The sequence below is a fragment of the Euleptes europaea genome, chromosome 20 (genome assembly GCF_029931775.1).
Source record: "Euleptes europaea isolate rEulEur1 chromosome 20, rEulEur1.hap1, whole genome shotgun sequence".
Classification (NCBI taxonomy): Eukaryota; Metazoa; Chordata; class Lepidosauria; order Squamata; family Sphaerodactylidae; genus Euleptes; species Euleptes europaea.
In genome coordinates, this window is record NC_079331.1 from 13,569,508 (window position 1) to 13,585,000 (window position 15,493).

Below are 15,493 nucleotides of genomic sequence, written 5' to 3' on the forward strand. Positions count from 1 at the left end.
AGCAGCATTATCCTGCCTGTGTTCCACAGCACCTAATATAATAGGCATGCTCATAAGAACATAAGGAAAGCCCTGCTGGATCAGACCAAGGCCCATCAAGTCCAGCAGTCTGTTCACACAACGGCCAACCAGGTGCCTCTAGGAAGGCCACGAACAAGACAATTGCAGCAGCATTATCCTGTCCATGTTCCACAGCACCTAATATAATAGCATGCTCCTAAGAACATAAGGAAAGCCCTGCTGGATCAGACCGAGGCCCATCAAGTCCACCAGCAGTCTGTTCACACAGTGGCCAACCAGGTGCCTCTAGGAAGCCCCCAAACCAGACAACTGCAGCAGGACCATCCTGCCTGGGTTCCACAGCACCTAAGATAATAGGCATGCTCCTCTGATCCTGGTCAATTTTAGTCTATTATAAATTATTTGGAAATTTTAGTTAGGAATGTTTCTGGTTGAACGGCTATATGTTGTTTTTTACCTTTTTTTTATCAATGACACGTGTTTTTTACTGGCTTATGCTGTATTAATAATAAATCTGAATCTGAAGCAGCCAAGTTACCGAGTAAGAAGGCTCCACCTGAGGCATGTGCCCCACCCCTTTCCTCCTAGCTGTGAACAGGTTACTCTTGCGGCTATCCTGACTGACTGACAGGCTCCCTGTCACACCCACACCCCCTAGAACCACATAAAATGCTCCAGCAGCCGGGACCGCCCACAGCGTTCCTTGCTCTGGCCGGAGGCTCTCCTGCCGTCCCTCTGGGCTCCTGTCTCCGCTGAAGGGCAGGCGGGCGGCGAAGCCATGGTGAGGTTCAACCTGATGACGAGGAACACGGACATGCGCTGGCGCCTGCCGCTGGTGTGCCTCCTCTGGGAGACGGCCATGATCATCCTCTTTGGGGTCTTCGTGCGCTTCAACCCAGAAGCTGATGCTGCTGGCTGGCTGCAGGAGAAGTACGAGAAGAACCTCAGCAGTGACGCGGAGAACGACTTCTACTTCAGATACCCGTGTGAGTCGTATTGCGCAGACTACTTATTAATGCCATTTTCCTGCCCCACGCGTAGACCCTTCCCAGACTTCTGGGTGGCGTAAATGAGCCCATGAAAGTTGGTTTCGACTGGCCACTGGTTCGTCTTCCCATCGATTGTCTACTCAGGACCTGCAAAGGCACTGCAGACTTTTGGGCGGAGGCTTTTCTTGAGGTTTGGGGTCCTTTTAACAGGTGACCCTAGTGATTAAAGCCGGGAGCCTCTGTATGCGCTCCACCACCCCACCCCCTGCAAGCTTATGAACAAAGGAAACAGGCTTGCTGTGAAGTCATCACACCCCCAGTATTGTTTCCTCTCAACTAGAGGTCTCACTCAAAAGTCTCAGGGCCAGATGGCATGCAAAGCTGGGATTCTGGTTGTCTTTGGATGTCTAAAACGGCAACATCTCTAGGGATGCCAGCCTCCAGGTGGGGCCTGGGGATCCCCTAGAATTACAGCTCATCTCCAGACTACAGAGATCAGCTCCCCTAGAGGACATGGATGCTTTGGAGGATAGACTCTGTGGCATCGTACCCCACTGAGGTTCCTGAGGTCCCCAGGATCCATCCCCAAATCTCCAGGAGTTTCCCAACCTGGATCTGGCAACCCTACCCCTCCTCATCCCCCAACGGTGGCCAGGGGGGTGGGAACCAGGCAACCCTAAATATCTCTCTGATAATGGATTGGGAACCCCAGAGCTGGGGACGAAGGACTGAACTCTTCGTCCCTGTGTGTGCTGCTTCCTCAGTCAGAAATTGCTCCTTCAAGCTGCTTTTAGCCCGAAGGTGGGAGTCTGTCTTTTCCCCCTACCTGCAATAGACGCCTGTCTTAAAACAGCGCATGGCAGGGGGTGGGGGAGAAGTATTTCTAATCAGGAAAGGACATGGGCTAGAGGCCTCAATCAATATTGTTCTTCCCCCATGCAAGTTCTTTTTGCAGCTCTGCTCTACCTCTTCAGTTCCAAACCCAGACCCCCGGCGTGAAAATTAGCTTTGTCCTCAGGCACAAGCCTTTCCCCCCCTAGCCCTGCTTCCTGAGTGCCCAAAATGAAGATTGTTGAACCCGGGACCACCTGCATGCAACGCTGATTCGAGTTGTTACTATTAATTATTTGATTTCTATCCCACCCTTTCCCGGCCAAAGTCGGGCTCAGGGCGGCTCGCAACCAGAAACAGCAATTAGACAAACAATACGACTTAACAATACGATATAAAGTATACTTTTTTTTAGTAGTAGTAAGTAAACATTAAGGAGCCCCGTGGCGCAGAGTGGTAAGCTGCAGTACTGCAGTCCAAGTTCTGCTCACGACCTGAGTTCGATCCCGACGGAAGTCGGTTTCAGGTAGCCGGCTCAAGGTTGACTCAGCCTTCCATCCTTCCGAGGTCGGTCAAATGAGGACCCAGCTTGCTGGGGGTAAAGGGAAGATGACTGGGGAAGGCCCTGGCAAACCACCCCGTAAACAAAGTCTGCCCAGTAAATGTCAGGATGTGACGTCACCCCATAGGTCAGGAATGACCCAGTGCTTGCACAGGGGACCTTTACCTTTTTACTGTGTAAAGGGGACAAGCTAGAATATAATGGGGTAAATCCCATTTACAAAAATACTAATTTATTGGAAACGGAGCAAGTTTAACCTAGTTAATAGCGCAGGAAGGAATTTCCCCCTAGGTACTGCGTAAAGGGGACAAGCTAAAATATAATGGGGTAAATCCCATTATTTAAATTCTAACATTTTTTTAGATTTCTAAAAATCCCAGATGGCACATTTCACAGAGATGCAATGGCAGGGTAACCGGTCAAGGAGGAGGGAGAAAAAGAGGGGCAGGGAATAGGAAAGAAAAAGGAATGCCAAGAACAACTAAGGGACTGGGGGTAAGATAGGAGAGAGAAGGTAGGGATAATGTAGAGGTAGGGTAGTCGACTTTCCCCACCTGTGGCTATGCATGGAGGTTCCCCTTCTTTACCTTCTTAACCAACGCTGTGGGGTAAGTTAGGTGGAGCCAGCGATTGGCCCGAGGTCACCAGGTGGGGACTCGAACCCAGGATTCCCCTCTCTTGCTTTCCAGGGCTAAAAAGAGCCAGGGGAGAGGCAGCCACCTGCATTTTTGCTCCCTGCAAACAACGTTCTCGGTGGGCCGGTTTCCTTTCTCGTCCTACCACGGCTGCAGCCTGCCAAAAGGATGGGTTAATAATGCATTGTCAAGAGTTTAAGGAGCTAATAATGCATTGTCAAGAGGTTAAGCCGCTAACAAGAACTTCCGTTCTGGGGGCCCAGCTCTGAACAGGAATTTACTTCGGTTCACCCGGGCATCGCGTGGCTTTTGTGGTCTGCCTTGTTTGTGAATTGCCTCCGTGGAAACAAAAGGTTCTGTTTTTCCGCTAAGCTCACCTGAGTTTTTCCATTCCACTTTCACGGGGGCGTTTAACTCTTCGGTATTAGGCTCCTGATTCATTGCTCTAGGGAGAGAGAAAAAAATCACATGTCCTCCGCCTAAGTTTCCTAAACGCCTCACTTCATTAGATGTGGGAATTGGCTAGTCCCACTGGTTCCAGGCGCTCTCTGTTGTCCGATTTCACAGCAACCCTGGATCAAGCCAGACTTGGTTTAATCATTAAATGTCTTCAGATTTATGCCATGTTGTTACAAAATATCCCCCCCCTTCCTCTTTCTGGGAAAGGCCCACGGCTGCATAGAAGAGCATCTGCTGTGCACTCAGAAGGTCCCAGGTTCAATCCCCGGCATCTCCAGTTAAAAAGGACCAGGCAATAGGCGATGTGAAAGGCCTCTGCCTGAGACCCTGGAGAATATCTGCCAGTCAGAGTCAACAGGACTGACTTTGATAGGGAGTGACAAGGGTGTGATAAGTCGCACTCAGTATAATTCAGCTTCGGGTGTTCAACTGACGCTCTAGGAAGGATAAAACGTGCTTGGTATGAGCCAGAATGCCCTGTCTCTGTCCAGAGCGGGCAATTTTGTTTCCTTTTCAGATGATGGGGGTGCATTGAATTCCTTTTTTATTTATTTTTATTTTATTTTAATATTATTATCTAAAATAATACAAGCAGATACTACAACACTAAAAGTAGCAACGATAAAGTTTAGGAGATGCAATAGAGTAACACATGGAGATCTTATGGCGAATAGGCCAAATCAGATTTTCACAACAAAATAATCAAATCGGCACAGAGAATATGATGAGCGTTGGCTGCTACACTTGAAAAAACACGGAGATATCTATTATCTGACGTTTAAAGCCAGTGGTGTACTGACAGTTGGCCTTTTCATTCCAGATCAAACCCTGGCTATAAACGAATATTCCCAGGACCAACCTAACATTCAGTATATTTGGAATGTATTGATACCATGATCCCTGACCAGGAAAACCATAGTTATAGATAGGCAACCTGGTCCCAATACTAAAAAAAAAAGAAAAAAAGAGAAGGGTAAAGGCTGTCTGGTGTTTTGGGATGTATTTTGCTTCCTTTGCAATGCAACGTTCACCACAATAGCAGTCTCATTGAATTCCCTTACATTCTCCTTTGCGGTCACCATAAGTTGGCTGCAACTCCGTTTTCCCCAACCATTGGGTAAAGGAATTTGCTGCTGAGACTGGAGAGCAGCTGCAAGTCATCCGCAGGAGAAAAATTAAGACGGCTCTCCTGTGCTTCCTGAGGCAGTGGAAGTTTAGTTTTAGAGCCTTCTGTTTAGCTAGACTGAATGCTAACCCCTCTATGGTCATGCAGGGCAAAATTTTGAACATATCACACCCAGAAAGGTCCTGTCCTTGCTCTTCTGGCTTTGTTGATTAATTAGCTCATGCCCTTTTGTAATGCTGCTTTTATGAGGAACTCCGATCACGTTATATCTCTCCCCTTTTAACATATAAATCTAATCTCTCTGTGTCGGACATAATGCCTTTTTTATTAAGCGACAGGGATCCCAAGGCTACATTGCCAATGGCAAGATTTATTTCAGTCCTTATATCCCTCAAACATTAGATTTATGCTGCTCAAGATCAATGGATCGAGAAGCTTCTAAGGGATAAAGGAAGGAAAGGAAGTTTAGTTTGTTCTGCCCCTGCATTATAATGATCTCAGAAGACTGATTTGCGCAGGGATGTCCGTTCCTTGCATTCTCCGCGCTCAGCAACTGAGGGCTCGAATGCATGAATGGATTCTCTGGGGAAAGGACTGTGCGTCAGACATCAAGGCCGTTCTGCCTCTGGCATTGCAGCTGTGACAGCAAGTCTGCTTGCGAGTCGTCCCCAGTTGTTGCAGTCGCTGAGTGGAAAGCATGTGTGTGTGTGAACCAGACCTCACTGTGAAGTGCATTGGTCACTACTCAACGCAACTAAAGCCTGAGATGAAGAGGGGGATCCTCAAACTTGAACAAGTCTGCTTTTCCACGCAGCCTTCCAAGATGTCCATGTGATGATTTTTGTGGGCTTCGGCTTCCTCATGACGTTCCTTCAGCGCTACGGCTTCGGAGCCGTCGGCTTCAACTTCCTCCTGGCCGCCTTTGGGATTCAGTGGGCTATTCTGATGCAGGGCTGGTTCCACACCTTTGAGAATGGGGAGATACTCATTGGGATTCAAAGGTAAGAGGTTTGGACTTGGGAGTGGTAGGGTTGCCAGCCTCCCGGTGGTGGCTGGAGATCTCCCACTATTACAACTGATCTCCAGGTGACGGAGAGAGGTTCACCTGGAAAAAATGGCCACTTTGGAAGGTGGACTCTATGGCATTATACCCCATTGAAGTCCCTCCCCTCCCCAAACCCCAGCTCAGGCTCCGCCCCCCAAACCACCAGGTATTTCCCAACTGGGAGCTGCTAATCCTAGTGGGCAGAGTAGAGAAATTCATTACTGGCTGACTAAAAGAGAGCCGGATGCCAAGCTCTCCCCTCGGCGATTGTGGATGGGAGATACAGAAAGGCTCCCCTGGAGGATAGGATACGTCCCTGTGCTTTAAAGGAAATTGAAACAACAGAGCGCGTCCTACTACGCTGTCCATTATATCAAGAGATTCATTCTGGGTTTATCTCCCCCTGGCTTAGTCGGCATTACAGCCATTCAGCAAACTAAAATGTTGCTTATACACGAAAATCCACAGGTAACAGTCGGAACGGCTAAATTTTGTGCAGCAGTCAGTAATTTTAATGGGTAGTTTATATAGTTTGCAAAGAGTCCAAACAACTTTTTTACTATTTGTATTAACCTGTGGGTAGAGCGTAACACTAAGGGGTTTAATGGTAAATTGTACTGTGCTGGTCTATGGCTGGGGTTGCCAGGTCCCTCTTAACTGGTGGGAGGTTTTGGGGGTGGAGCCTGAAGAGGGCGGGGTTTGGGGAGGGGAGGGACTCCAATGCCATAGAGTTCAACTGGCAAAGCGGCCATTTTTCTCCAGGTGATCTGATCGCTGTCGGCTGGAGATCAGTTGAATTAGCCGGAGATCTCCTGCTACTACCTGGCAGTTGGCAACCCTATCTATGACTATTTTTTTTTAATAAAGATTGATTGAAAGAGACAAGAGCCCTGTGGAGAGACAGTCTAGGTACGATGAATCTTGGTACAAAATCAAGTTGGATCACAGCAGCAGAACCCCACCCCTTAAATCCTGCAATTTGAAATGCTGTGATGCACCCTACTTCCTCATTTCCTCTTCCTTCTCTGCATATATAGACCAGGTCTGAGTCATGTTTTAGGATTAGCAGAATTGGACGGACCATTCATGAAAATCAGCTTTGTGGTTTAGCACCATCTGAGCAAACAAGCAAACCACAAGCAGTCCCTGCCCCATGGAGCTCCCAGTCATAAAACCTGATGGGGCGGGGGAGATATGCAAGAGAAGAATTTAATGGGAGAAGAAAGAATATCAGACAATTGGCATTTGATGATTGGGTCGTTGCCAGGTCTCTAGAGTGGTGGACTCTGATCTGGAGAACCGGGTTTGATTCGCCACTTGGGTTGCCAACCTCCAGGTACTAGCTGGAGATCTCCTGCTCTTTTAACTGATCTCCAGCTGACAGAGATCAGTTCCCCTGGAGAAAAGGGCCGCTTTGGCAATTGGACTCTATGGCATTGAAGTCCCTCCCACCCCAAACCCTGCCCACCCCAGGCTCCACCCAAAAAAAATCTCCCGCTGGTTGCGGAGGGACCTGGCAACTCTATTCCCCACTCCTCCACACGAGCTGCAGAGGCTAATCTGGTGAACTGGATTTGTTTCCCCGCTCCTACACATGAAGTCAGCTGGGTGACCTTGGGCTAGTCTCACTCAGCCCCACCAACTTCACAGGGTGTCTGTTGTGGGGAGAGGAAGGGAAGGTGACTGTAACCTGGGTTGATTCTTCCTTAAGTGGTAGAGAAAGTTGGCATATAAAAACCAACTCTTCTTCTAGAGGCTTTGACCCCGATGGCCCAGGCTAGCCTGACCTCGTCAGATTTTGGAAGCAAAGCAGGGGCAGCCCTGGCTAGTACCTGGATGGGAGACCACAAAGGAAGTCCAGGGTTGCTATGCTCAGGCAGGCAATGGCAAACCACCTCTCAGTGTCTCTCGCCTGGAAAATGCTACGGGGTCGCTATAAGTCGGCTGCAACTTGACGGCCCTTTCCACCTCCGCCAGGTCACCGGGGATCTCCCAGTCTTAAGGTTTCCGTTACTTACCGGTGTGCTGCTCTTTCCCTGCCCTACGCTGACGCTGTTTCCTCTTCCCCTTCAGCTTGATCGGCGCCGACTTCTGCGTGGGTTCTGTCTGCATCGCCTTCGGCGCTCTCCTGGGCAAAGTCAGCCCCGTTCAGGTCCTCATCATGACTTTGTTTCAAGTCACTTTCTTCTCGGTGAACGAGTACATCCTGCTGGACCTGCTCCATGTAAGCCTATTCTGTTCTGCATGGTTAAGACAAACAAAAAGGAAACCCAGAGCCCCTGTGCGCTGTCCAATCTCTGCAAAAAAAAAAATCACCCTAATTCCTGTTTCTTTTTCTTTTTTTAAAAAAGATATTTTGTCAACATTTTCAGAAAGAAAACACACAAATTACATATACACACATTCACACAGTTTGTACTCCTTCGGGGAGTCTGTCTCTTCATTTTAAATATCCTATAAATTATTCTTATAGTCAACATTTTTTTTAAAAAATAAGTTCCTTCTATCCTATATATTAAGTTTTATAAACTAATCTTTATCTCTAACAATCTATCTTTTCTGTTTAACATATTCGAAATAGCATTTCCATTTTTTTTTTAAGTCTTCAGTCGTCTTCTCTTTTATCAAACTGGTCAGTCTGGCCATCACCGCAAATTCATCCATTTTTTGATGCCATTTTTCCAAGTCCGGGATGTCATCCTGTTTCCAGGATGCTGCCAGTATTAATCTGGACGCCGTTGTCAAATAGCCGAATAATTGTTCATGATTTCTATCCAAGTTATCAGGTTCAGTTCCTAATAGCATAGTTTCTGGGTTCAGAGGGAATTTGATTCCTAAAACTTCCTGCCATTTCTTGATGAATTTGTATCCAAAATTTCTTAACTTTTTTGCATGTCCACCACAAATGAAAATATGTTCCATCTTTATCTTTACATTTCCAACTCCGACTGTCATAAGATTAATTCGTTTTTTTAATGTCCACTGGTGTGATATACCATCTGAAAAATTGTTTGTACCAATTTTCACGTAGATTATTACTTGCAGTGAATTTAATTGACTTTGTCCGAAGTCTTTCCCTAATGCCTGTTTCTTTATCACTTGTGTATATGGGACGAGGGCAGGCTACAGCTTCTCGGATGGCCCAGGCTAGCCCAGATTTATCAGATCATGGAAGCTAAGCTGGGTCGGCCCTGGTTAGTCCTTGGATGGGAGACCAGGGTTGTTACGCAGAGGCAGGCAATGGCAAACCACCTCTCCTCTTCTCTTGCCGACCTGGTGGGTAGGTTTCAGAAGGTGGGGGCTACTCTTCACCCCATGGCCTTTGGTGTCCCACAAGGTTTTGTCTTGTCCCCTTCAACATATACATGAAACTGCTGGTTGAGGTCATCTGGAGATTTAGTGGGGTGGAGCCCGGGGAGAGTGGGGTTTAGGGGAGGGGTGGGACCTCAGCATGGTATAATGCCATAGAGTCCACCTTCCAAAGCGGCCATTCTCTCCAGGCGAACTGCTCTCTGTCTCCTGGAGATCAGCTGTAATAGCGGGAGATCTCCAGCCACCACCTGGAGGTTAGAAAATGAGTACAAGAGCGACACAATACTAATTCAGGGTGCAAAGTGGTCTATTCAAAAGCTACCAAATCTCAGCGTGTCACAAAGTGATAAGCCATCTGTACAACAAATCCTATACATATACACAAGTTCATTTCAAAGTCCAAAATGTTTCTTCATAGATGTAATGCTGAAGTAATATATATTTCAGATGAAAGGGGGATATGGCCGTTTCAAGATTCTTCAGTAAAAGTTCTTCCTCAGTCCCCAACAGTATTCATCAATTTCAGCTTCAATAGCACATGACTGCACTTAGATATCAAGGAGAGTCCTCATGTTCCACGCAGGGATACATTAAAAGTAGCAGAGATACATTAAAGGTAGCAGGGATACATTAAAAGACTGTGAAGAAACATTTTGGACTTTGAAATGAACTTGTGTATATGTATAGGATTTGTTGTACAGATTGCTTATCACTTTGTGACACGTTGAGATTTGGTAGCTTTTGAATAGACCATTTTGCATCCTGAATTAGTATTGTGTCGCTCTTGTACCCATTTTCTAACCTTGTTGTATTGGTACAGTGGTGTCTGCTTTGTTCTCACCACCTGGAGGTTGGCAAGCCTAGGGGAGAGCAGGACACCGAGTGGAAACATGACGTTGCCGCTGCAGGATCTTCGACGCCTTCACTTCCTAACCTCTGTTGGATTGGGTCCAAAGAAGAGCAAAGGGGGGGGGGCTGGGGAGATAGTAGGGTTGCCAGCTCTGGGTTCGGAAATGCCGGGAGATCTGGGGGTGGAGATTGAGGAGGGTTGGGTTTGGGGTGGGGCGGGACTTCCATGCCATAGAGTCCAATGGCCAAAGCGGCCGTTTTCTCCAGGGGAGCTTGATCTCTACCGGCTGGAGATCAGTTGTAATAGCGGGAGATCTCCAGCTAGAACCTGGAGGTTGACAATCCTAGGAGAGAGGCAAGGGTCGTCTGCAAGACATTAGGGGCCTGTGGAACTAGTGGCTGATGGGGCCTGCCGTGCGGGTCTCTTGCCCAAGGCTCACCGATAGCTGGATCCCAGCCTGGTTTTGTGGAATGTGGTCACGCAAGGGAGGGCACAGTTGCGTTGTGCAGGAAGGCCCTGGGAGAAAAAGGCTCCTCAGATGGAGGCATCAGATAGGTCTGTGTCTTCAGAGCTGAAATAGGAAGCTTAAAATAGAGGAACCATGTGCTATAAGGACAGGCTTTGCCTTCCTTTGGAAGCCCCCTTGGTTTTGCAAGCAGCCTCAATAGGCCACAGTCAGCACCTGGTTGGGAAATACCTGGAGATTTGGGGGGGGGGTGTAGCCTGAGGAGGGCGGGGTTTAGGGAGGGGAGGGACTTCAATGGGGTGCAAAGCCATTGAGCCCACCTTCCAAATCTCAGCCTCCAGGTGAACTGATCTCTGTCGCCTTTGAGATAAGTTGTAATAACGGGAGATCTCCAGACACTATCCTGGAGGTTGGCAACCCTAAAACTAAGCCAGTGGTGTCAGGGCCCAGAAGCTGGCAGGTATGGCTTACTCAGATGGGCAAAATGCCTTGAACCAGACCCCAGCAAGGTGATCCTGGATTTTACATGTGGACGATGACTTCCATGTTTTAGAGTTCTGTAGTTGGGAAAATTTGCTGGCGTTTGGAAGGCTTTCGAAGAGCCTTCCGCTCAGCGCGGAGAGAACGCCTTCCAGACCGAGACGTTCCCTTTTTCCGAAACCTCAGGTTAAAGATGCTGGCGGATCGATGACCATCCATACTTTTGGGGCCTACTTTGGGCTAACGGTAACCGCCATCTTGTATCGACCCAACCTGGATCAGACCAAAGACAAGCAGGGTTCCGTCTACCACTCGGACCTCTTCGCCATGATCGGTGAGCTGGTCTTCAGATGGGGTGGGGGTTTCCCGAAAGGCGCTTTCAGCTTTTGGGGTGGCCAAGCTCAGGCTCGAAAAGGTTGGAGACCCCTGCTCTAAAGGAAACTAGAGAGTATGATAGTGGAAGAAACAGGGTAGAAGAAGAAGAGTTGTTTTTTATATCCTGACTTCCTCTGCCACTTAAGGGAGACTCAAACTGGCTTACAATCACCTTCCCTTCCCCTACCCCCAAACAGACACCCTGTGAGGTAGGTGGGGCTGAGAGAGCTCTAACAGAGCTGTGACTAGCCTAAGGTCACCCAGCTGGCCTCTTGTGTAGGAGTGGGGAAACAAATCCAGATTAGCCTCCGCCGCTCATGTGGAGGAGTGAGGAATCCAACCCGTTTCTCCAGATCAGACTCCACCACTCAAAGCCACCGCTCTTGACCACTACACCACGCTGGCTCTTGGAGCCAATCTAGTAGCTTGGGGTTTTTTTCTGCACAGTTGACCATCTGTTTCCAGGAAAAGGATAGCAGAGAATTTGGGAAATTAATTGCCAGTGCCAACACTAGGGGCAATAATTTAAGGGTAAATGTGATACCTGCTAAAACATAGGAAAATCACTATTCTGCGCTATTCAAGGGAGTCTCCCCCAAACTCGGTATCAAGCCACCTCTAAATAATATACCGTCATGGGACCCGGTCTCACCTGACGAGGTTGAAGATTTAATTAAAAATATGAGAAATGGGAAAGCTCCTGGGAGCGATTATGTTACAGCAGAGGTACTGAAATCAAATGTAGAATGGTGGGCCCAGATTCTGGCAAATCTTTTCACGTATATCGACCAAACGGGCTCAATACTGGAGGAATGGGGTCTTGCTATAATAATACCAATTTATAAGAAGCATAATAGAGCGGACCCAAACAACTATAGACCAATCAGCCTCCTAAATATCATCTGCAAGCTTTATACCAAGCACTTATGTGTCAAATTCCTCAATTGGTTGAAACAAGAGGAAATTATTGCTGTTGAGCAAGGGTTTTTTGCAAGGGGTCGCTCAACCCTTGATCACTGTTTGGTGCTGGATTATTTAATTCAAAAATATGTCAAACAACAAAAGGGAACCCTATATACTGCCTTTGTTGATTTGAAGGCGGCTTTTGATTCTGTCGAGCGTACAAGGCCGTGGGCCAGATTGGGTACCATCTGTTTCCTGTTCCACCTCCACTTTATCTTGACGCTCTCCATTCTCTTCTCTCACCTGTCCCATCTCCAGCGTTGCCTCCTCCCCTATTGTGAACTGTTTGGGGGCATCTGTGGGGGGGGGGCGCTATGAGATGCAGCCTCAGCTCCTTGCCCTCCCTTTCTAGGCACCTTGTTCCTATGGATGTACTGGCCCAGCTTCAACTCAGCCATCTCCAATCGCGGGGACGCACAGCACCGGGCCGCCATCAACACCTACTGCTCCCTGGCATCCTGCGTCCTCACCACTGTGGCCTTTTCCAGCGTGCTGGAAAAGAAGGGCAGGCTAAATATGGTGAGCAAAAGGTTTTGCAGTCTTCGCCATCCGCTAACATGGCGCATTAGGGTTGCCAGGTCCACCCCCCCCCCGGCAGAGGATAGGGGGTGTAGGGTTGCCAGATCGAGGTTGGGAAACTCCTGGAGATTTGGGGATGGAGCCTGGGGAGGACAGGGACCTCAGTGGGGTACAGTGCCACTGAGTTAGGGTTGCCAGGTCCCCCCTGGCCACAGGTGTAGGAGAGGGTGTACTGTTGCCAGATCCCGGTTGAGAAACTCCTGGAGATTTGGGAATGGAGTCTGGGGAGGACTGGGACCTCAATGGGGTGCAATGCCACACAGTTCAGCCTCCAAAGCATCCATTTTCTCCAGGGGAACTGATCTCTGTGGTCTGGAGATGAGCTGTAATTCCGAGAAATCCCCAGGTCCCACCTGGAGGCTGGCATCCCTAGACTTGACGGCACTTGGCACCACCATATTGTCAGGTGCCACGGGCGGGGGGGGGAAGGACTTGGGCTTGATTCTGTACATGCTACAAACCGATTGACCTAAGGTTGCCAGGGATGGGGGGGGGCGGTAGGGTTGCCAGCTCCAGTTTGGAAAACTCCTGGAGATTTGGAGGTGGAGCCTGGAGAGGGCAGGGACTTGGTGGGGTACAGTGCCCCAGACTCCACCCTCCAAAGCATCCCTTTCCTCCAGGGGAACTGAGCTCTGTAGTCTGGAGAGGAGCAGTAATTCCGGGGGATCCTCAGGTCCCACCTGGAGGCCGGCACCCCTATCAGGTGTGTAGGAACTACATCTCCAGGGCGCCTGGTTCCTCTTAGACTGGGTGTGTTGTGGAGTTCCATTTGGGAGGGGCTGTGGCGCTGGCAGGGCATCTGCTTTGCCCACCGAAGATCGACAGCATCTCTGCCGCCCTCCTCTCCTCGCTCATGCCCGGATCCAGCTCCAACGGAGAATCCCTCCCCCAAATTGGAGAACGTTTGAAATACTGTTTTAAGTTGTCATTTCTGGTTTTGATTGTGACGAGCCACCGTGGAACTCCCCCCTCCTTTTTTTTCTTTTTCTTTTGCTAACAAATGATCTGGGAAATAAAGACTAACAATAAATACAAGCAATTCAAGGAAGACGGAACAATAAAGGAACAATAAAGTGTCGAAAGGGAACACAGCGTAATCGAAATCCAAGGAGCATTTCCATCTCAAAATCACAAATTTAGCGCTTTCGGGAATGGGGTTGTCAGGCCTTTGCTGCTAGCAGGGGTAAAGGCTCTTGACATGAGCAGGCCAGCTTCTGGCTACGCACCAAGTCCTTGGTTCCCATGCCTGTAAACTCTGCGTACAGTTTCACTCTTCCTTTCTCCCACAGCTGCGCTGGTGTTTAGTCTGCCTGTCCTGGGAATAGCTTATCTCGGGGATGCTTAGCCATATTTACCATCGTAGCCTGTAATGCTTTTAAACATGTAATCCGCCAATATTTCGCCATTACTAGCCTTACCTAGTCAAAGATTTTGAAGTGTAAGGATGTGTCACTGGCCACCAGGACTAGATTAATTCATGCCATCGTATTCCCTATTACTATGTATGGGTGTGAAAGCTGGGCAGTGAAGAAAGCTGATAGGAAGAAAATAGATTCCTTTGAAATGTGGTGTTGGAGGAGAGGGTTACGGATACCATGGACTGCCAAAAAAACAAATCAGTGGGTTCTAGATCAAATCAAGCCTGAACTGACCCTAGAAGCTAAAATGACTAAACTGAGGCTATCGTATTTTGGTCACGTCATGAGACGACAAGAGTCACTGGAAAAGACAGTCATGCTAGGAAAAGTTGAGGGCAGCAGGAAAAGAGGAAGACCCAACAAGAGATGGATTGACTCAACAAAGGAAGCCACAGCCTTCAATTTGCAAGATCTGAGCAAGGCTGTCAAAGATAGGACATTTTGGAGGACTTTCATTCATAGGGTCGTCATAGTTGGAAGCGACTTGACTGCACTTAACACACACAAACACACACAGCCTTACCTGCGTGTAAGCAGTCAGCTCTTCATCTGTCTTTTTGCTCCTAATAAAGTATTACTGCTTCAGGACTACCTGCCTGGATGAGTTTGCTTATGGGATGCTAGGGACAGACGCCTGATCCTGACATTGGTGTGTAGCCAGAAGCTGGCCTCCTCATGTCAAGAGTCTTTACCCCTGCTAGCAGCAAAGGCCTGACAGGGGTTGTCTTTAGCTGCCAGGTTCTAGAAGGGGCCAAGCTGGCCTCTTCGAAGAGAGTGGCAAAGCTTTGGTGCTCCTGCTGCCAAAGCCTCGGTAAGCATTGAAAGGCATTTATTTGATTATTATTATTTTTTGCACAGGTCCACATCCAGAATGCCACCCTGGCAGGGGGCGTGGCTGTCGGGACTGCCGCAGAGATGATGCTGACCCCGTATGGTTCCCTCATTGTCGGTTTTATCTGTGGCATTGTGTCCACCGTTGGGTACGTCTTCGTCACGGTAAGGGCCTTTCTGAGTTTAGCCCTATTGGCTGTACAGGATGAGAAGGAGAGGGTGACCCTGCTTAGCTTCCGAGATCTGATGAGATCGGGCTACGCCTTGCTGCCTTCTCTCCTCTCTAACCATAGTCCATTCATTTATCCAATAATTTAGTACAAGAGGTGGACATTTCAGGGCTTGCGGGGAAGGGAAATCACATTTCTGTCCCCCCTTTGCCCTACCTCCTCCTTCTCCTAGTTGGGACTGCTGCAGTAGTAGGTGCTTTGGGGAGTTTCTCTGATAATCCAATATATTGCCACAACTTAAAAAATAATAATTTGTGGTTAATGTTGTTGTAGTGGTGGTGGAGGGGTTAATCCACAAATCAGTTTTTAAAAGCCAAATCT

At 48.4% G+C, this 15,493-nt stretch overlaps 1 protein-coding gene across 1 annotated transcript in view; it reads left to right on the top strand.

Moving 5' to 3' along the window:
- The first annotated feature begins 799 nt into the window (after nt 1-799).
- RHCG (Rh family C glycoprotein) overlaps nt 800-15,493 on the top strand; it is a 19,794-nt gene continuing 5,100 nt past the window's right edge. Inside the window, exons 1-6 of the mRNA XM_056866091.1 lie at nt 800-1,007; nt 5,438-5,624; nt 7,742-7,892; nt 10,963-11,110; nt 12,467-12,633; nt 14,970-15,107. Of these exons, the coding sequence (XP_056722069.1) occupies nt 800-1,007; nt 5,438-5,624; nt 7,742-7,892; nt 10,963-11,110; nt 12,467-12,633; nt 14,970-15,107 (999 nt within the window). The remainder of the gene's footprint in view (nt 1,008-5,437; nt 5,625-7,741; nt 7,893-10,962; nt 11,111-12,466; nt 12,634-14,969; nt 15,108-15,493) is intronic.